A 22,430-nucleotide genomic window follows, 5' to 3' on the forward strand; every position below is an offset into this window, starting at 1 on the left:
GACTTTTGTTACTGGAACTGCAACGTCAAAAAGAAGTGGAAGAGGAGGAACCCCGAAGTGGGAGACACCGAAGATGCTCAGCAAAAACAAACACGCTGCCTTAAACCTGAATTATGGTTCTGCGTTTTTTTTTTGTTTTGGTTTTTTGCACAATAGTTGTCCTTATCTCTTTCATTCACTGTGACCGGAAAAGTCGGATAAACCATTCAGGAAAAGATTGTGAATTAGCGGTCGCGGGGGTATTGCACCGCAGCGAAATGGAGTGACGGAGAAGTCTGCAGGTTCACGACGGCGTCACGGTGACGGCGTAGGCTCGGCATCGATTTGACGCAGAACCATACCAACCAGGCTGTAGGTTCTGCGTTGGTGTAACGCGGAAATCATTAGCAATTTGTGCCATTCTGTGTGGCAATAAATGAAAAAAGATTAGACAACACCGTGATTGGACAAGGAATTGGCTGGCAGACGTGGGAAATGCTGCTTTTTTTCTGCTATTAAAACATGATTTGTAATGTGAATTTGCAACACTTTAAACTACAAATAATAGTTTTTGACGTGACATCAGAGATTGCGCATGCTCTCTGTGAAAGGATGAGTCCAATCGGGTCGTAGCTGCTTCAACTGTGTGATTCCTTCACGAGGAGCGACCAGGATTTCAAACACGTTTGATTTTCTTGCGAGCACACGATTCGTGATCGGGAGGTCGTCGTGAGGTGTTACTCTCTCGTCGTGAGGTGTTAATCTCTCGTCGTGAGCTGTTACTCTCTCGTCGTGAGGTGTTACTCTCTCGTCGTGAGGTGTTAATCTCTCGTCGTGAGGTGTTACTCTCTCGTCGTTACCCCACATTTACTGCACGAGGCACGACCAACGATTGGGCCGAAATCCGGCCCGATCCAAAAAATAGTCGCACGACTGGAAAATCGGCTCAAAACGAGTCGATAATCGCACAGTGTCTGCCCGGTTTAAGACTCACTATCGTTACTTGTCACGTGGTCTGCAAGGTATTGAGAATGCTACATGAAAATGAATTTAAAAATTCAACATTTATCCGCAATATTATTATCATAAATATATAAACTCCTTAGATATAAGAAAACCAGGTAAACCATTTGTCTGTTGTAGTTCTACAATTCGTCTTAGGTTTGATCTCACTGGGTCACTTAGTTTGAAAATTACTTTTACCCTTAAAATATAGTAAATAGTGAGCGTGTGTCTAGTATCCAACCGCAAACTGACTTCAGCTGCGAGGGGGCGTGGCTGTCGTTACATAAAGTAGACGGTGCAGCATCTTACAGAACGCAGCTCCGGTCACTGGTATTCACACAGGTAATGTCCACCCTTATTCACGTGCACCCCAGGGATCTTTTGGGCGTGTCATTCGGTTCTTTTATTGCTTGTTTACTGAAACTGCGCATGGTTTGTGTTTGTTTGTTTGTTGACAGCTGCAGGGATGGCGGCCTCTCTGCTGAGGATGGGACGGCTGAGCTTCGTCCAGGTAACTCATCTATACTCATCTTTTACTACCTGTCCTCTTCGTCTCTTGGAGCCCAGAGCTTCCAGACCAAACCAGGCCGAACTGGTCTAAACTTGCAATGAAGCTTCACTTTTTCCTCTTCATGCGTTCCTTCATAATTGAAACCTCTGAGCTGAAAGAACACCATGTTCTTCCGGAGCTGTGCAGCCTCAGGGTTGGAAGCCTTTAGTGCAGGGGTCACCGATCCTGGTCCTCGAGGGCCGGTGTCCTGCATGTTTTAGAGTTTTCTCTGCTTTAACACACCTGATTCTAATTAATCATCTTCATCAGCTTGTCATTCAGGTCTGCACAATTCTCTTAACGACACAGTCACTTTTATCACGGTGCAATGAAGCAGCGAAACATGCAGGACACCGGCCCTCGAGGACCAGGATTGGTGACCCCTGCTTTAGTGGGATCTACCTGCTGCAGCCTTTAGATCTACCTGCTGCAGCCTTTACTGGGATCTACCTGCTGCAGCCTTTACTGGGATCTACCTGCTGCAGCCTTTACTGGGATCTACCTGCTGCAGTCTTTACTGGGATCTACCTGCTGCAGTCTTTAGATCTACCTGCTGCAGCCTTTAGTGCAGGGGTGTCCAAAGTCGGTCCTCGAGGGCCGGTGTCCTGCATGTTTTAGATGTGTCCCTTTTTTTTATCAAACCGTGATACAAGGAGCTTGGTCATCAACAGAACTATCCAAACTTGATGACAAGGTGGTGACGACCGTTAATTAGAATCAGGTGTGTTGATGGAGGGAAGCAACTAAAACATGCAGGACTGCGGCCCTCGAGGACCGACTTTGGACACCCCTGCTTTAGTGGGATCTACCTGTTGCAACCCTTATCCCACTAAAGGCTGCAGCAGGTAGATCCCACTAAAGTTTAGTGGGATCTACCTGCTGCAGCCTTTAGTGGGATCTACCTGCTGCAGCCTTTAGTGGGATCTACCTGCTGCAGCCTTTAGTGGGATCTACCTGCTGCAGCCTTTAGTGGGATCTACCTGCTGCAGCCTTTACTGGGATCTACCTGCTGCAGCCTTTACTGGGATCTACCTGCTGCAGCCTTTAGATCTACCTGCTGCAGCCTTTAGATCTACCTGCTGCAGCATTTAGTGGGATCTACCTGCTGCAGCCTTTAGATCTACCTGCTGCAGCCTTTAGTGGGATCTACCTGCTGCAGCCTTTAGATCTACTTGCTGCAGCCTTTAGTGGGATCTACCTGCTGCAGCCTTTACTGGGATCTACCTGCTGCAGCCTTTGGGAGGCCCCAGAAGGCCCTTTAAAAACTGATAAACGTCACAAATGGAAGTTTTTCAGTTTCTCCCTAGAGGCTTGGCGGTTTTGGCGGTTTACAACTCAGATTTTCTCTTGTCCACTCTCTCGCTGGCCACTCACTTCTCTCCCATCGTTACTTTGTTACATTTCTTTCATACAGTCTGTGGTGTTGACTCGGTTGGAAGTCGGGATTAAAGTGAACAACCCTGCATGCTGGTTAATGGATGCCGGACGGTCGTACGGACCGTACGGTGATGGTAGCTTGGTTGTGCAGGGGTCCGTTTCACAACCCAGGTTCTGTAGAAGTTCTGAGTATGTTGAACCTGAATCCAGGGAAACTGAGTTTTCCATTTCACAAAGCAAGGTTACTTAACCCTGAGCAAGATGGGTCAGTTGAGCCACTTTCAGAAAGCAAAGTAACTGAGTCTGTTACCATAGTAACTGACTCTGAAGTAAACCTGGTCAGGAGCAGGTTTACTTCAACAAACCCAAGTTACTTCCTGTCTCCTCCCCTTCATCAAACTAAAATCAGTTCAATTTAACCAATCGATCATAAAATGTAAATGAGTAACTCAAAAGTTGTTTTTAATGTATTAGCTATTTGTTAGTTTTCTTTTTTTTTTAAACAATATTTTATAAATTTTTCACTTTTACAAGTCGTTAGCCTCATAGCATAGTTGCCTAATTCTAAGGCATTCAAATACAACTTAGGCAATTATGCTATGAGGCTAACGAAGTAAAGAATGGGTATATAATATGATCTACAGAAATAACAAGCAAAACAGGCAAGCAAACAAACAGAACCAAAAAAACCCCCCAGCTCAGATCCATATAAATAATACTCTGGGTTACAGTATAAATGTACAGTATGACCAGTCAAGAAAATCCCTGCAACATGATACTAGAGACATCAGGCTCTACATCTGATGTCTACGGTTGGGGGATATGTGCATTCCGTGTATAATTTTTAACTGTATGTGCGATTGCAAACTGAAATTGATTTAGCATGTCTCCATACATCCTTCCATTTTTCATCATCAATGATGATGTTTAGCTCCTTCTCCCATGAGGCTTTAAGCTTGTCCAGCCCAACCGGGGCTGGGGGTGAAATACAGAGCTTTATAAAATAGGCTTACAGATATATCTCTTCCTGTTAAAAATAATAATTTCTCAACGGGAGAGCTTTCATGGTTCTCAACTAACGTAGTACTGTGCAAGATATAATGCCTTATCTGTAAATAACGAAAGGAGTCATGTCTGGGGATAGAATATCTCTCTATCATTTGTTCAAATGTTATAACCATATTATCAGAGAGTAAGTCCCTCAGTCTATGAACACCATTATCACCCCACTGTTTAAAGCCAATATCCACCATCCCAGGCTGGAAATCAGGATTACTCACAATAGGGGAGAAAACAGATGTTGACTTTGACTTTCCTTCAAGTCGACACAATAATTTCAGGCCTTAAGTGTATTAAGCCTAACCGGGTTATTACAACTCAATCTGATATTTTTAATTTTCTTAAAACAGTAAATCCCTTAGTGGATACTTTGAAAGCGAAGCTTCGACACCCAACCAAATAGTTTTTGAGTTTTTTACGACCCAGTCATAAATATACCTCATATGAGTACATAGCTGATATGTTCTGATATTTGGTAAGTCTAGACCCCCTACAGAACCTGGCAGCTGCAATGTAGCCATCTTAAGTTTTAGTCTGCGCTTACTCCATATGAACGCACTTAGCCATCCATTAAGGTCTTTTCTCACCCCATTTGAAAATATGACCGGAATCATTTGGACGGGGTATAGCAATCGAAGTAGTATGTTCATTTTAACCAAGGATATACGCCCTAGCCAGGAGACAGGCAGAGAGTTCCATCGCTCCAAATCTTGCCTCACCTTCCTTGAACAAAGTTGGCTTTATACATTTGCTTAAATTTAGGAGTTATGAATATACCTAAGTATACAAAACCTGCAGGAGACCACTTAAATGGTAAAGCAGCTGGTATCAAATTAAGACTCCCCATTGGCATGGCTTCAGTCTTGGTCAAATTAATTTTATACCCAGAAAATATGCTAAATAGATCAATAATGTTAAGTAAAGCTGGTATTGACGTGTCTGGATTGGAAATAAATATCAAAACATCTGCATATAGACTTATCTTGTGTTCATAATCAACTAGCAGACCCCGTATAGCAGGTGCCATCCTTACGGCCTCCGCCAACGGTTCGATGGCAATGGCCAACAAAAGGGGCAACAAGGGGCAGCCTTGCCTCGTTCCTCTATACAATGGAAAACTGTCTGATTTAAGTCTATTAGTCAAAATAGCCACCTGAGGACTGTCATACAGAATTTGGACCCACCTCATGAAATTATCCCCAAGACCAAATTAGTTTAAAGCTTAAAATAAATAAGCCCGTTCTTTTTTTTTTTTAAATATTTTTATCCCGGTTTTTTTCCCATTTTTACCACCCCGTGCTCCTACCTACTGACAGTCCTGGGCATTGCCATCCTCTACCAACCCCGGGAGGGCCCTGCACTGAGCTCAGGTCTCCTCCTTAACCTGAGGAGTGAGCAGGCCGCATCTTTTCACCAGACAGGGTGGGGCTTCTCCGGCCGGACGTAGCGCGTGGAAGGATCACGTTATTCCGGCCGGATCCCATCTGGCGCCCCGGTTGGCCAGAGGGGGCTTGTATAGCCCAGGACTGTGTGCATGTTTTTGTGAGGGTAGCTCACACTAGCTACCCAGGGGAACACGGGGAGAACATACAAACTCCACACAGAAAGATCCTTCCTCCAACCCCACCCATGGTGTGGGCACCGAAGTCATGGGGGAACTAACACGCACTTCAGCACCCACAGCGTCCCCCGGCGGGAATCGAACCCAGGACCTTCTTGCTGTGAGACCGCTGCACTACCAGCTGCACCACCGTGCCCCCTAAATAAATAAGCCCATTCTACCCGGTAAAAGGCTTTCACAGCATCTAGAGAAAGCACAAGTCCATCAGCATCTCTTTGCTGGAAAGCCTGAATTACATTGAGAAGGCGCCTGACATTGTTACGACCTTTTATGAAACCTGTTTGATCATTATTTTATAATTTTAGGCAGGTCTTCAAGTCGAGTAGCTAGGATTTTTTGAGAGTATTTTCCGGTCCATATTAAGAAGAGCTATCCGTCTATAGGAGGTACAAGACTCTGCGCATTTCCCCTTTTTTCTGTACGAGAGAAATATTTGCATCTCTTAAGGCTGGATTATGGTTCCGCGTTAAATTGATGCCGAGCGTGCGCCGCAGGTTGCGCAGCGCCGCGCACCCCACAGCGCACGCCACGGCGCACGCCACGGCGCACGCCACGGCGCACGCCACGCCGTGCCTGATGCACCTCCCAAAAATTGCAACTACACATCGAGAGGTTGCAGACCCAACGCAGACCGAGAAGGCTGGGATTGGTTCGCTTGGTAGCAACGCATTTCCGGTTCCGGTTCGTGAAGCAGTCGTGAACTTTCAGCGCTCTTTTCTTCATGTGTGTGTGTTTTTGTTTTTTATTTTATTTTGTTTTTTTGCACAATAGTTGTTCTTATCTCTTTGATTCACTGTGACCGGAAAAGTCGGATAAACCATTCAGGAAAAGAACACATCCCCTAGCGCTCGCGGGGGGTACTGCACCGCGGCGAAATGGAGTGACAGAGAAGTCTGAAGGGTTCACGCCAGCGTCACAACAGCGTCACGGCAGCGGCGTGTGCTCTGTGTTGGTGTAGCGCAGAACCATTGTCCAAGCTTTAGAGTCTGAGGTAATCTATTATGCAAAAACGAATAATTAAACATATGTCTCTGTAAATGGGAGCGTTAAGACTGGTTTGTTGCTCCATTGATATAGTAGGCTAACTAAGCTGAGAAAAGAAATTTTCCATTATGTCAAATCCGTCACATGGTCTGTTCAGATGCATACAGTCTGCAATAAAATGTAAACTTGAAAGTGTCATTTTTGGACTTATTGTCATATATGCGATTATTCTCAGTATCACAGATATCTGCAATAGATTGTGATTCAGATCGTTTTTTGTAAGGTATGCTAAATATTTTCCAGGTTTATTCCCATGTTCATAAAATCTTTGTATAGTAAATTTAAGTTTGGTCTCCTCTTCTTGCGTAAGGAGGTTATCTAAGGTTGATTTGACTGCAGATATTTCTCACAGTAAAGCAGGAGTCGGAGAATCAACATAGGTTCCTTCTTTTGTTTTAAGTTCAGTCATTAACACATTTTTCTTCCTAATTTTCTCCTGCTGCTTGCTGGCTGACAATGAAATAATAACCCCGCTAGTATACGCCTTAATGGTTTCCCATAGGAGGGCAGGGTTATCCGTTGACTGAGTTAATAGACAGAAAATATCTAAACTCAGCATCAAAATAGGACACAAAGGTATAGTCCTTTTTAAAATAGTTGTATTCAGTCTCCAGTATCTTACTCGGTTTCCTATACCCTTAAGAGAGAGATCCAGCACCACATTGGCATGGTCTGAAAGGACAATGCTGTCTATTACACAAGATAAAACTGAGTGTAAGGAGAGCCCGGGTAAAAAAAAAAGTAGTCTCCACCCACTATGGAAATATCTGAGTGAATCTCTGAGAAATCTAGGCATACTTTAGTTATAAAATCCGACGGGTGAGCAGGGGGGTAATAAATATTCAGTATAGAAATAATGGTACCTTGTAAGACACCCTTGATTGTAACATATCTACCACTTTTGTCTTTAACACATTCTGTCATTGAAAAAGGAAGATTCTTTCTCACAAGAATTGCCACTCCTCTACTTCTTGAAGTAAATGAGGAGAAAAATACCTGCTCAATCCCATCTTGCCGCAATTTCAGATGTTCTACATCGTCCAAATGTGAGGTCTGTTCTTTAATGGCTTCAAGGACAGTGGAAATCTTGGTGTCGATTACTTTAGTCAGGTTATGGGTGATTCTGTCCAGGGCTTGGATAATACCTGGTTCCATAGAGCCTGAGCTAACCTCCATGATGCAGCACTTGGCTCCCCCTCGTTTGCAGGGTTTTTCTTCAACAAATTTTTCGTGTTTCTGGGCATGTTATCCGTAGCTTTTGAAAAATAATTGTCCAAAGATATATAAACTGACAAATGCCACCGGAGCTCACTCAGCCACCATGTCCACTCTATGACGCCAACTTGTCCACTCTTGTTAGTTTTCTGAATGAAGTCGAGACTGAACATGCTTTCCTTTTTAAACTCACAGGTGTGTGCGCACGCAACTATCATTCAAGTGATATTATTAACGGTCATTAGATGTTTTACTTGGTCTACACATTCACTCGCTCTGCAGTCTTCTACGACGACACCCTCTCTTTCGCTGCAGCAGCTTCTTTCTAGTCTGGTTTATATTTTATCTGACACTCTAATATGATCAGTTCTAATTAATTAAAACAGGAAGATCACTTTGCTTACTCTGAGTTTGTTGAACCTGTTTCCTGAAATGGACCCGTGGGCATTTCCGGGTCTGGGAGGTTCCAAGGTGGCTTAACGTGATGGTGTTTGTGCCCAGTGTTTGCAGGCTGAGAGCTGGAGACCTCTAAACAGAATACCAGCAGCTGTAGCTTTCAGCACAAAATCTGGAGGTTCCAAGAAGATACAGAGGAAGACCAACACAGGTATGTCTCGGAGAACCCTAATTCTGCTCCGCCACATCTGGCAGAGCTTCAGCAGCTCTAGGCTGATGATGAGACTGTGGTACAAGCCTCACTGCTAGAGTACCGGGACAGACTTTAATGGAGACATTTTCTCCAAGTTGTTGTAGATCTTGAAACCATCGAACTCATCGCTGCAGTCTCTGTTCCTTCGAAAGCAACCGGTTCTTCTGATCCTGAGCTCAAAATGTTTCTGAGTTTGAGACTATTATCCCGGACAAATTCTAGTGCTCACCTAAATGGTGCCAACACGGACCGCAGCATAGGTGGACATTCTATTTCTGATACAGCGATGTCCAAATCCACTGTTGTGGTTCCGTTTCAACTCAATTGTTCTGATTCTGCTTCCACCATTGTATATTTGTGATCAGAATCTGAGAGTATTTGCATTTTCACACTAGCCATAAGGTTAGAAACAGAATATCAATTTTGACTCATCCAAAATTGAGTCAATTTTGGAGACCACAATCTTGTGTTTCTACTTCCTGTTTCAGTTGGCAGGTGGAGAAGCAGATGTTCTGCTGGTAGCATGGTGGTGTTGCTGCATGTAAAACCAGCAACTTTATTAATATGCAAGGATCATCATAGATCAGGATAGGGCTGAACGATTTTTGAAAATAATCTAATTGCGATTTTTTTCCTCAATATTGCGATTGCGATTTAATATGCGATTATTTTCTTCAAGGTCCTGTTCTCATGTATTTTTCAACTACACAAGCAATAAATCAGTCTGTTTTATAATAAACATTGCCAGATTTATTTAAAGCACAGATTACAATAATAAAGAAAACAAATCTGTGCCTTTACCTCTTTAACACGTCTACACATGGGTCGTTCTCTCTGAACCCAATCGCACGACAGCAAACCGGGTTAAACTTTAGGCAAAACGAGGCGTAGTTTAATAGAAAAACACAGAAAAACTCCCACAGGGAACAAAAAACCTTCCTCACAGGCAGTACTCGAGTTGTAAAAAAAAATAATCAGGGGGGATGGTGGATTTTATCATATGGGGACAGATAATTTGTGCTGATTACAAATAATAAAATATATAACAAATAATAGCAGTGACCAAAACACCTGCAGAAATACTGCAGGAATGACATAGCAGCAGCTAAATGCAGCCTTCTGTAAGCTTTAAATATCCACTGGGCTTACATCAAATACATCAAAACACAACAATTAAAAACACTTTTCTGAACTTATCAATATGACTCTGTCCTTCACAGGATAAGTAAAATGGATCACTGCAAAAACTCAAAATCTTAACAAGAATATTTGTCTTATTTCTAGTTAAAATGTCTCATTTTAGTAAAAAAAAAAATCTCATTACACTTAAAGCAAGACTCATCACTGGAAAAAACAAAAAATGTCACCTGTTTTAAAGTAGATTTTCACTTGAAATAAGTAGAAAAATCTGCCAGGGGAACAAGATTTTTTTGCTTGTAATAAGAAGATAAATCTTGTTCCACTGGCAGATTTTTCTACTTATTTCAAGTGAAAATGTACTTGAAACAGGTGAAAATTGTCAAATAAGTTATTTTTCTGGTGTTATTTTTCTGGTGATGATTCTAAATGTTGAAATAGCAGTAAAACCACATTCATTGATGAAATGACATAAGGGATGGAAAGGGGGGATGACAGTTTTACAGGGGGGGATGATTTGGACTGTATTTATTTCAGGAGGGGATGATTTTGACCGTTTTTTATTTCATCCCCCCTCAACTCGAGTAGGCTACTGCTCACAGGGAACTCAGAACGTCTTCATAAATAACTCAAAAATCACAGAGAGAAAAAAAAACACCAGCAAACTAACAAACAAACCAATAAAGCTCACAGAGTTAACAAAACGAACCAGCAACTCGCAGCCGCTCTGTAACTTCTCCGGAGAGCTGACGGGCTGCAGGTGGTTTAAGGCTGATTTATGGTTCAGCGTTACACCAACGCAGAACCTACGCCGTAGAGTACGCGGTACGCACAACTTACAGTGCGCGTCGCCGCGTAACCTACGGCGTAAACTCTGCGTCGATTTAACGCGGAACCATAAATCCGGCTTCACAGCGCGACTGCCCGCCCGGCTCGTGCTCGGCGCTGCGCGCAGCTCCTGGCCACGCCGACTCCGCGCTCATATATTTAATACATTTATAAAGCCCATATATTTACAAAGCCCATATATTTATAAAGCCCTGCCTGGCCGAGCCCTAACACTGAGGCCACGTTAGATACAGTAGGTTACAGGCGGACACGCGGCACTGTTGACTTTTTTTCCCTGCCGGCAACGTGACCAGATCACGTGACTGGTCAAATCGCAGCCTTTGCGGTTAGAAAATCTCGTTTTATCACATTGCGATATTATCGCAAATGCAATTAATCGTTCAGCCCTAGATCAGGAGGAGTTTATGAAATCAAGGTGAAGATGAAAAGCTGGGGCAACCTCTGGAGTCAGCTTTTCAGAAATTAACGAAGCCCTGAATAGAGCCACAGCGATGACGGGGAAACAACCTGCAGATTTGGTTTTCCTGGATGGTGGCTGCTACTGGCCTTCAGACACATCGGATTCAACTGCTTAATCCATCAACCACAACAGTTGTTTTAAGTGATGGTGAAGCTAAAACTCGGAGCTATGAGATCCTAAATCCTCTGTTTCCTCTGTGCTGCAGTGAGCACCCTGTTGGTCCTCGCACTGCTCCCGCTCACTCTGCTGTGATTAGTTTCCTAAACCAATTTCCAGTAGAGGCAGAAAATGAACTCTGTTTAGAAAATACAAGCATACAAGGAAACTATTTGCAGTTTTTTTGTTTTTTAAATTGAAATATTGAACAAATACAAATGTTTAACTAGAAAAAACAAGAATACAGATGCATTGTCTTTAGCTCAGGGGAGGATATAGGTAGGCGGTACCTTTTATCTCATAACGTTGTTTTGAATCTGGAGGATATGGAGGCAACTGTTATTGCTTTGACCCCCAGCGAAAATAAATAGTTTGTTGGAAGATTTACACTTATTACATTAGTAAAGATTTTAAGTGGATCATATTATGTTAGACTTTGAATAATGTCTGTTTTTGTCTCAAGACAACTTTGAATGTTTAGTTAAACATTAAATGTTTAGTGTAGTTTGAACAAGAGTAAAAAATGTATTAGATACTCATTAATAATTTTGACAGAAACCACAAACGGAACAGTGTAAATTAAAATGTACAAACAAAGACTGTCCAGAGGAATCTCATTACTGGCTTTCACGTCTGGGCCGAACTGGCTTTGTCCGGCAGACGTAGGACATTAAAATCAACGCAGGAAAATTTGCTAGATTTACCTGTTTAGATGTTAAGTAGACTTTAAAACTTGACGACACATTACATTGGATTGATGGACCTGATCAGTGCTATAGCAGACTCCTGACCGCTCACTTATCTGCCCTGGCACCTCTATAGAGGTCAAAGGTATATTGTATGATGCATATCCATAACATACTTTTTAAGGACATTTACAAGCGACATGCCCAACGAACACAGGATAGACATGGCAGCCATGATGCGTCCAGGCCTAAGAAAATGATCAGCTTCTTCGTCTTTAACAGAACCTGCTGAGATGGGCTTAGCATTTGATTAATTTGGGGAGATTCTTTTTTTTTTTAATTATTATTCAGTGACGCTTGCACCACAGTCTATTACTTCTGTTTCTATCTTAGATGTGTTAAATATGATTTCACTAATAGCTGCTTCAGCTGAGGGCATGTGTTCAACTTGTGATAGAGTAGAGACCAGACCGTACCCTAAAACTGTACATGGATTGATACAAACTGGACCACAGAGTCTGTGGAAAACTCACTCATGATTGTTTTTTTTTTTTTTCCTGAAGCATGTTTAACCTCCATTAGTAAATGTGTATTATTGTTAAACATTGCATCCTTCATCAGTGTGGGTTAACAGTTTACCATTCAAGATGTTTACCTTTTTAAAATAATAATGGACTCTGTCTGCTTGCACCCCTCCCTCATCCTAGACAAAAAGCAGACTAAAACCTACTTCGATCTAGAAAAACTTGTTCAGCATAAACCATACAAGATCAACCAGGAAGCAGCTGCAGCTGCAGCAGCAGCAGCAGCAGCAGCTTCACCAGGAACAGAGGCCCCACCCACTGCTGCTACTGCTCAGCCTACTTCAGTTGCTGCAACAACACCTGTTGTTGAAGCAACAACCACTCTTGAACCAGTCTCTGAACCTGCTGCACCTGTGACTAAAGTTCCCTCAGAATCTGTCCGAGCTACGGCCTTAGGGACGGTTACTGAAGTGGCGACCATGGCTGAAAGTGTTTCTGTGGTAGAAGCTCATCCAATGATTGAACCAGCAGTTCCAGTAACTGAAGCCTCTCTGGCCCATCCCTTTGAGGTGGCAAATGCTAAAATTAATGCTGGAAGTCCCCCTGAAGCTTTAGTTGCAGAAGCTCCACCACCAGTGGAAGCTGAATCTCCCCCTGTTGAGGTGGTCCTGGAGCCCACAACTGCTCCTAATGAAGCAGCCCAAGAGTCTGTTGCTTCCCTGGAGAAGATCCTGGAACATGCCCATGTTGAGGATGTCCCAACAGTCATGGCAGAAGTTGCTGCTGAAGAAATGCCCTCAGAGCCTGCAGTCCAAGATCCTGTGACTGAACCTCTTCCTGTAGAGGTGGTTCTAAACCCTGCAATGGAAGTAGCTTCACTTCAGGTGGCCTCAGAACCTGCAGCAGAAGCTCCCTCCGTTGAGGAAGTCCTGAAGATCATAGAGGAAGCAGCTGTTGTAGAAATGGCCGTTGCACAAGCAGTTGGGCAGTCTGCAGTGGACTGTGCTCCCTCAGAGGATACTCCAGGAGCCCTGGTGGAGGATGTCCGCGAGACGATAGTGAAGGCCACTTCCCAAGAGGTTGTCCTAGAGCCTACGTTGGAAGCTACCACTGTTGAGGACATCCCAACAGTCATAGTGGAACCCATAGCGGCAGAGGTGGCCATGGAGCCGGCCCCGGAACCCATGGCGGCAGAGGTGGCCCCAGTAGTCATGGAGCCGGCCCCAGTAGCCATGGAGGCGGCCCCAGCCCCAGAAGCCATAGAGCTGGCCCCAGAAGCCATAGAGCTGGCCCCAGAAGCCATAGAGCTGGCCCCAGAAGCTATAGAGCTGGCCCCAGAAGCTATAGAGCTGGCCCCAGAAGCTATAGAGCTGGCCCCAGAAGCTATAGAGCTGGCCCCAGAAGCTATAGAGCTGGCCCCAGAAGCTATAGAGCTGGCCCCAGAAGCCATAGAGCTGGCCCCAGAAGCCATAGAGCTGGCCCCAGAAGCCATAGAGCTGGCCCCTGAACCCATAGAGCTGGCCCCTGAACCCATAGAGGTGTTGGCTGAAGTTTCCATCACAGAGCAAAGTGTCCAGGAGTTGGTGAGCACCGCCGCAGACATTACTGCAGCTGTGGAAGAGGAGCTGAAGGGACCAGTGGAACCATCAGAGGGTACACACTATAACCTCTCCCCCTCCCCCACAATCCTCCTGTTTTTTCCTCTGGACCCTGCAGTCCACCAACACTCGTCACTGTTTTCCAGATAGAGTTTAGACAAGTGGAAGATAAACTGCTGACATTACAGTCTCACAGCTTGTGCCTAACATTCCAGACTTTTATTTGGGGCAGCCAATAACATTAAAGCACTCTCCTCTTCCTGCCTTGACCCCGCCCCTCCATGACCAGTTGGTCTGATTGTCCCGGTTTCCCACATGTTGCATGAGTCCTGTCGCTTTTTTGTGTCCTGACACTTGGTTTATCTCTGGGAGTTGTTTCTGCTCCCGTCTGCCTTCTAACTGCATGTTTGTCTTGGCTCTGGTTGCTTTTTCCCACCATTTACACCAAACTTGATCTGACAGGTTTTCACTGACCATGTTGTCATTCCTAGCCCTCTAACGATATTTCAACATAAAAGCTGTTCTGTTTTGCAGTGCGGTTTATTGTCTTAAATCTAAAGATAATGTTAATTTCCGCAGTTTGAAGGAACGATTAAAGTTTCTGTCATCTTGGTGTATTTACATTTTATCCTAATTTCCCAGAGACTTCTTGCAAGTATTTTGAATGGACAAACCTTCCGTTTATCAGGTCTTTAAATGTTTGATTTGATGTATTTTTGTTAAAGTTTCAAGAGTCAATGTAAACCTGACTCTTCCATTTCTATCTCAAAGGCTTGAATCCAGGCAACTGGACTTTCAGTTCTTGATTTCTAGAACCAAAAACTGGAAGTCGTTGACCTGGATGTACTACACTGCCATATTTCCCCTTTTTGTTCCATGGTCAAATTGCTGGTTGGTGTGAATGGTATGCTATTTTCTGGTAAATGTTTAAGAAGAAAGAATTGGGCAGATCTTTCTGAAGAAACATTGCAGTAACATTGAAGTAACCTGCAGATGGGTGAATGAAAGGAGAAATGGGGATTTGGTGACAAAAGCTTTGAGTCACAATAAAAATTCACTTCACTGTGGCATTTTTCTCCAGCAGTTTCTGGAAACGGAAGCAGCATTACTTAAATGTTCAGTTTTCTTTTCATCAGACATTCAAGGTTTTAGAAGAGATGTTTCATACCTGAGACAGTTTCAGCTGTGAACTCCATCTGATGTAAGTAAAGTTTATTTATAGAGCACTTTTCACAGGTTAAAAGCCACAACGGGCTTCAGAAGCCACACATAAAAATACATGACACAGGCATAAAGCCGAGGAAGCATAAAACATGAAAAATACAACAAAGATAATACGACCAGCCCTAGTCTAGTTAAAAGCCTGTCTAAATAAGCTGCTTTTTGAAAGATTCACTGCTTGTAGATGGTTTGGGTCTTTCTTTTGTTTAAATGGGTAAAAAGGCTCTTACAGTGGTCTAAACGAGATTAAATAAAAGCATGAGCAATCATCTCCACCTCTGATTTAGGTGAGTCCAACGCACCGAGGTGCTGCTTTATTTCAGAGTATGCTTTCAGGGGCGATAAATAGGATTTCCTTCTTCTCTGTATTTAGTTTCAATTAGTCACTGCACACTGTAGACTCTATACTCTATAATAAATTGGATCGTATCATTCCTGGACATGAAGATTCTTCATAAAGAAGATGCCAGTATTCATATAGACCAGTACCTTTTCTAGAGATCAGAACACACGATAAAGACGGGATGAGGCAAAACATATACAACTCTCTCTGCCAATATCCAAGATGGGCCATAAACAAGGAAAAAAAACAAGCAAAACTCAGAAAAGAGGGAAACCAAGACAACCAAGCCAGAAAATGAAAACTATCAAAAGAATATTTAACCATACATCAATAACGCATCATTAAGAAACACCACATCAACATGGTAAAACCACACACCAAACTCTACCAGTTACTTGTTTACCCAACTGACAGGATAAAACCAGAAGAAAATGCAGTCATTTATCAAATGCAAATTGCATCATAAAATATACATCAGGAAGAGCTTTATAATACACATGAAAAACAAACATAAAAAAGAATACGAAAGGAAACAGTGGGGCAACTCACCAGGACACGAAGAGAGACGAGAAATCAGCTGTCATAGATCACTGAAGGAGGATGAACCACACCATGGCCTGTCACATCTGAAACCGACAAATTCAATCGATAGAAGCGGGCAACCAACACAATCAATGGGGCGAGGAGGCATACATAGCTGGGATTCCATCGGTCTGGGAGCCCCGTCAAACCCGGGCTCCCGGTCGGTCAGGTGATAAACCACAAATCAGCTGCATGTTGGATGACGCTTTGAAGGTTGGCGTTCACAGCCAAAACTGTTGCGGGTATGAACAAGCTCTTGACAACTTGAATGTCTAATGAAAAGAACACTAAATATTCAATTATAGAAGACGAAATGAGCCTGATCAACCTAGCTTTACTTAGGTTTCTAGTGACAGGTCCGCTAATCCAAGAGATTTACAATTCAGGGTTTGTTCCATCCAACATCTGCATTTGACCCTGTTGATCATAATACTTGAACACTCAGCTGTCATCAGTATATCTGGTTTTATTCTTAACTTTCTGGTAGAAACTCAGTGTTTTTTGTTAAATCAGATCATGTCTGATTCAACAGGCCTGACATGGGATACCTCAGGGCTAAGTACTGGGTACCATTCTGTTCCTTTTATACATTCCTCCCTTAGGACTAATAATAGACACCTCGGGCCTGAAGGTTAGTTGAGGCGAGTCGGGAGGCGATATTGTTCCTACATCAGCAGGATTCATCAGATCACGCCATCAGACAGGTGTATTTTTCAGAAAAAGGATGAATGAACATTCTGCTTCTTGCAAAGACCCGGTTTGTCATTTTTGTGTTCAGTTGTTCAAACAATGGATCATCATCCATTGGACATATGCCGGTTCATGGTGTCCTCGGCTGAGTAACTTGCTGATCTCCTTGTCTCCCAGTTACTCGTCTTGCAGATATAGATCCTGTGTTATTTTTTTTACTTGTAAAATGTGCTATATATATATATATATATTAGGGCTGGGACTCGATTAAAAAAATTAATCAAATTAATTACAGGCTTTGTAACTAATTAATCGCAATTAATTGCAATTTGATCGCATATCAATTTTTAGACCTCAGAACAATGAGATTTCCTTTTTTTGTTTGTTTCAAATGGATTTTTGTATACAAGTGAATGATTGACTAGTGAAAACATATGTTCAGTTTATGAAACGGTTTATTTTTATCACGGTGGTGCTTCACCAAGAACAAATCAGCGCAATTTCCTATAAAGTGCAGTAAATTAAATATATGCAGTATGCTCATTGAATGAGACAGGTAGCCTATAGTCAAGGACCTTCTGTAAACAACAGTTAAATATAACAAAATACTTTCAACTGTTTCAAGTTCATTCCAGAACATGGAAACACATTAGAAAACAGAGCACGCTTCCATCCATCCGTTTTTTCGTCTGCGACTTCATTAATCTTTAACGTGTGTGGTAACAACTTAGCTTGTGTTATGACGACGGCCGCACTTCGCTGTAACACTAATGCACGTTGGTTGTTATGACGACGGCCGCACTTCGCTGTAACACTAATGCACGTTAGTTGCAGAACCTTGAGAGAGAGAGTTGTAAAACGCTTTGATCTCGCCGCGGAGCTTACAATGGGAGTCGACCTAAGTGTCATAACTCTCTCGGTGCGTCCCAAATGCCATACCAAAAAGTATATACTAAAAAGTATACTTAAGTTCTTTTGAGAGCAGGTTTTGTCTGAGTTGAAGGAGTTCAGTGCACCGTTAATCCTTTCGGCCCTGTACTCTTTAGTCACATCAGTTTTCTTTAGTAACCAGAAGATGTTATCATGGATAGCTCTGACGCAAGCTCATCAGTGATTGTATCCCCATTAGCTCTGCTGAAGGCTTTTTCTGCGTTGGCAGGAGGACCAACTCCACATATCGCTGTCACTTAAAGATTTATCGGCGGTTTCAGTTTGGTGACTTTCTGCTTTGGCAACAATAAACTCCATTACTGCTCTACTTATGCACTTCCAATCAGGCTGTCATTTTCATATCGGCTTACGTATTCATAAATCTGAGGGGGGGGTTGATAATTAAAGATGGACAGCGCCTTTGCATCTGAACTCGCCATCATAGGTTCTTGAATCTTGATGGCTGCTAATAGAGACAAGTTTTTGCATCATCTAACAGGTGGTTCAGAGATGAAGTTGGACCTTTTTTGATCCTTTTTGCTGACGAGGTACAGGATTCGGTTGAAGGGATCATTCCTGCGGGTCTTCCAGCATGCATGATTAAAGCTCTACAGATGGTCCAGAACACAGCAATCTCATTTTCAACCAACCAGACAAAGAGGCTCATGTCACATCGTTTGGGGCGGCAGTAGATCAGGTGGTGGAGCGGGTCATCCAATGATGGGAAGGTTGGCGGTTCAAATCCCGCTCTGTCCCAGTTGTTGTCGTAGTGTCCTTGGGCAAGACACCTTACCCACCTTGCCCCGTGTGAATGTGTTTGAATGTGTATGAATGTTTGGTGGTCGGAGGGGCCGTTTGGCGCGATATGGCAGCCACGCTTCCGTCAGTCTGCCCCAGGGCAGCTGTGGCTACAAACATAGAAGCTGTGGCTACAAACGTAGCAGCTGTGGCTACAAACGTAGCAGCTGTGGCTACAAACGTAGCTACCACCACTGGTGAGGATGTGTATGAATGAATAATGATCTCTATAAAGCGCTCTGGGTGCCTTGAAGGGCGCTATATAAAACCAAGCCATTATTATTATGTTACTCTCTGAACTCCATTGGCTACTGTTGGCTGTTGTAGAGTTGGGTAGTTACCCACCCTGACACACAAAGATTCATGGACACAAACAACACAACAGGAGATGTGCTAGAATGGATTTATTGAGTTTAGATTTTAAATGTAGGAATCCAGACAGACATGAACTCTAAAATAGGAACATTTATCTTCATTTACTCTGATCTGATAATATTTATACTTAGACATATTTATTTTATTTAGATACTAGAATTATTTGCATGAACTCATAATGTGGAAATCTCAGAAAAATGTTTGGTTTAAAAGAACTTCAGAAATTGCAACAAATTAGGAAAAATGCCAAGTGTGTGAATATGTTGGAGGTTCTGTATCAGATTGCAGCAGGTCATCAGAAGTCTGAGACTGGAACCATTTGTACTTGAATAATTAATATTTGAAAGGTCTTGGCATCTTGATAAAAGTCTGGTCTTCATTAAGCATGTTCAGAGCTTTTGGATGCTGTTTTTAGCACGTTTCTTCTTTCATCCTTTTGAGGCTTTCCTTTAGTCTGTGGGCCATCTGTGTGTCAGCGTCATTATGAGTGTGTAGTTAAGCGTGATCACCACGGTGATGGCTAAACCCTTTTAACTGACCTTCCTTTCTCACCTGTGTACCTGTCGACTTTTCATGGGGCCTATTTCTGTATGACAAGACTGAATCTAGTCATGCCAGTGGATGGATGATGTCCTATAGAGGGATTTTGGGTGCATTGAAGCTTTTTTGTGAACATAGATTAACTTATTTTGTCCTTTTTTGATTTTCAGCTCAAATGGACCCAATTCAGAAGCTTTTCCTGGACTCCATACGCCAGTATTCAGCAAATAGCCAGTAAGTGTCAGAATCTCCAGAAAACTTAGTTTGAGCGTAATTGGATTGACTAGAACGTGGTCGGACCAAGAATTACTTTCCTACTGAAAACTAGAATAGATCTTTGTAACGGTTGAAAGAGAAATTAAAACCAGTTTAGCAATATAATATATATAGATAAGACTAAAGACACCAATTTAAAAAAAGCAACTAAAAATAAAAAATAAAAAAAAGTGTGTGTGTGTGTGTGTGTGTGTGTGTGTGTGTGTGTGTGTGTGTGTGTGTGTGTGTGTGTGTGTGTGTGTGTGTGTGTGTGTGTGTGTGTGTGTGTGTGTGTGTGTGTGTGTGTGTGTGTGTGTGTGTGTGTGTGTGTGTGTGTGTGTGTGTGTGTGTGTGTGTGTGTGTGTGTGTGTGGAAGGTTGTCAGCAGCTTCTGGCTGATGTTGTTCTTCCTGAGCATTCTCAGGAAGTGCAGACGCTGTTGAGCCTTCTTTGCGACAGCCTTGGTGTTTGCAGACCAGGACAGGTCTGCGGATGTGGTGGTACCCAGGAAGGTGAATGTGTGGGCTCTCTCTACCGAGACTCCATTGATTGAGAGAGGAGCCTTGCGTTTCCTGAAGTCTAGGATGATCTCCTTGGTCTTTGTGGTGTTCAGGGCCAGATTGTTAGCTGCATACGACGTAGACGGCTGCAGTCTCCTCCTGAGATGAGCCCCACCACTGTATCGTCAGCAAATTTTATGATGGTGTTGATGCTGTGGGCCGGTCTGCAGTCAGAGTTGTAAAGGAAAGGGCTTGGCACACACCCCTGGGGGGAGCCCATGCTGAGTGCACTGGTGGAGGAGAGGTGGCGGCAGAGTTTAACTGTTTGGGGCCAGTTTGCGAGGAAGTCTTTAAAGGTAGGAGGGCGTAGTCTGAGGTCAGAGTTTGTTGATCAGGGTGTCTGGGATGATGGTGTTAAAGGCTGAGCTGAAGTCAATGAAGAGAATCTTGACTTAGCTCTCTGTGTTTTTCAGGTGGCTTAGCACAGTATGAAGAGTGATGGCTATGGCGTCCTCTGTTTATCTGTTTGCCCTGTAGGCAAACTGATGGGGATCAAAGGAGGCGGGGGGGTCCGGCTCGAAAGTGCTTGAAGACTAGCCACTCAAGGCGCTTGGTGATGGTTTGTGTTGGTGCAATGGTAGTTATTGAGGGTGCTTGTGGGTGTTTTTTTCTGGATGGGGATGATGGTAGCAGACTTTATGCAGGCTGGGATGGAGGTATTGAAGACTTGTGCAAGCTGGTCGGTACAGGCTTTCCCAGGTACTCCATCTTGTCCAGGGGCTTTCCTGGGGTTGAGTTTGCAGAGCTCCGTTTCCCATCCTGTGTCTGTACAGTGATTGTTTGGGAGCTGAGGGGTGGTTGGGATAGAGGTTGTGGGAGTGTGGCAGAGGGTTTTTGTGTCGGGATCTTGAAGCAGGCAATTAAGGTGTTTAGCTCCTCTGCCAGTTGGAGGCTGCAACCGTGTTGTCTTGGCCCCTAGAGTTGGTTATATTCAGAATGCCCTGTCATATCAGCTGTGGGTTGTGGTCGGAGAGGTGTTCGTCAATTTTATTTTTATAGTCTTGTTTTGGCTTATATCTTCATCTCAGTTATCAAAATTCTGCTGAAACCCTGATGGTTGGTCTGTTTCACCCCCTACCCCAGGGCAGCAGGGGGACTGGTAGGCGCTGGCTCTGACTATGAAAAGGCTCTGGCTGAGGAGACGGCAAAGCTTCAGAGGTTGTACGGAGGTGGAGACCTGACTTCATTCCCTGAGTTCAAGTTCACAGGTGAGTCATGTGTGACCACTGGTAAAGGCTGGTTCTGAAGTGGAAGACCAGAGCAAGTTGACTTCCCCTCTTTTTCTTTCAGATCCCCAGTTAGATGAAATTTCCCAGAAGTGAAGCATTCCTTGTTGCAACAGAACTTTTCTGCTGTCGTCTGAGCTGCAGTTCCACCGTGACTTTCAGCTTGATGTTGTGACGAACCTTCTCCTTCAGTTCCATGTGAAGATGGATCTCTTTTTTTGTAGTGTTGTAGCTGAACCTGCAACTGTGAACTCAACTTTATGTAGAAAATGAATAAAGACCTGTTGATGTTTGTCAACTTCCTAACTTGTTACTTCCCTAAAAATGTTGGTCTGTTCTTACTGTAATGTTGCTTCAGTTCATTGAGGTTTGAGCGATAACCCCAGACCATGATCCCTCCACCATCGCGCTTTATTGTAGTTTGGATTTCTCCAAACATCATGCTGGACATGAAAACCAAACAACTCCACTTCCCCTTTTTTCCCTTTTTGCAGTAGGACCTGGGTAAATCTGCTGGGAAGAATGACCGTGTTCCACTTGTGATTTAATCTTCCGCACTGTAGAACGCTGAACTCCAGATAGTCTGGAGATGGTCTATAACCCTCTCCAGACCGGAAGACTTTTGCTTTCCTAAAACCATTGCTGGAGCCTATTGCTAAGCGGGAGGGTTTGAAAAAGTTTGTATCCACGACGCAGGTTGAACTCGTGGCTGCACGTCTCCTGTTCTTCTGGGCTGTACATCTCCAGGTCTACTGGACTCATGGCTCCACGTCTTCGGGTCTGCTGGACTTCAGGCTGCACGCCTCCGGTAGGGCCGGGCGATATTTCATGAAACGCTTGAAGCTGAATCTCAGACCTTAGCTGGCAAAAAAATAAAAATCTATGTTCTGATTGGCTGATAGGTCAGTAACTCCAGACAACTGCTCTGGGCTGAGAGCTCAGTGCACAGTAGCGTACCATGACTCGTTTATTAGATGGGCTGTTGGAGTTACTGTGCGTTTA

General features: G+C 43.5%; 1 protein-coding gene across 1 annotated transcript; it reads left to right on the forward strand.

Moving 5' to 3' along the window:
* The first annotated feature begins 1,250 nt into the window (after positions 1-1,250).
* LOC133445666 (fibrous sheath CABYR-binding protein-like) lies at positions 1,251-21,819 on the forward strand. The gene is made up of 7 exons (XM_061722998.1): positions 1,251-1,326; positions 1,443-1,495; positions 8,352-8,457; positions 12,495-13,964; positions 19,559-19,622; positions 21,286-21,410; positions 21,493-21,819. Exons 2-7 carry the CDS (start codon positions 1,451-1,453, stop codon positions 21,522-21,524), a joined length of 1,842 nt encoding a protein of 613 aa, XP_061578982.1. The 5' UTR covers positions 1,251-1,326; positions 1,443-1,450; the 3' UTR covers positions 21,525-21,819.
* Positions 21,820-22,430: the final 611 nt, after the last annotated feature.

This window comes from Cololabis saira, chromosome 6 (assembly GCF_033807715.1).
Source record: "Cololabis saira isolate AMF1-May2022 chromosome 6, fColSai1.1, whole genome shotgun sequence".
Lineage (NCBI taxonomy): Eukaryota > Metazoa > Chordata > Actinopteri > Beloniformes > Belonidae > Cololabis > Cololabis saira.

What these genes read in the sequence shown, in the direction of transcription:
- LOC133445666 (XM_061722998.1), top strand. Translation starts at nt 1,451, where the DNA reads ATGGCGGCCTCTCTGCTGAGGATGGGACGGCTGAGCTTCGTCCAG. An exon ending in CAGTATTCAGCAAATAGCCA is followed by an intron (nt 19,623 to 21,285) that starts GTAAGTGTCAGA and finishes CCCCTACCCCAG; the next exon opens with GGCAGCAGGGGGACTGGTAG. An exon ending in CCCTGAGTTCAAGTTCACAG is followed by an intron (nt 21,411 to 21,492) that starts GTGAGTCATGTG and finishes TTTTTCTTTCAG; the next exon opens with ATCCCCAGTTAGATGAAATT.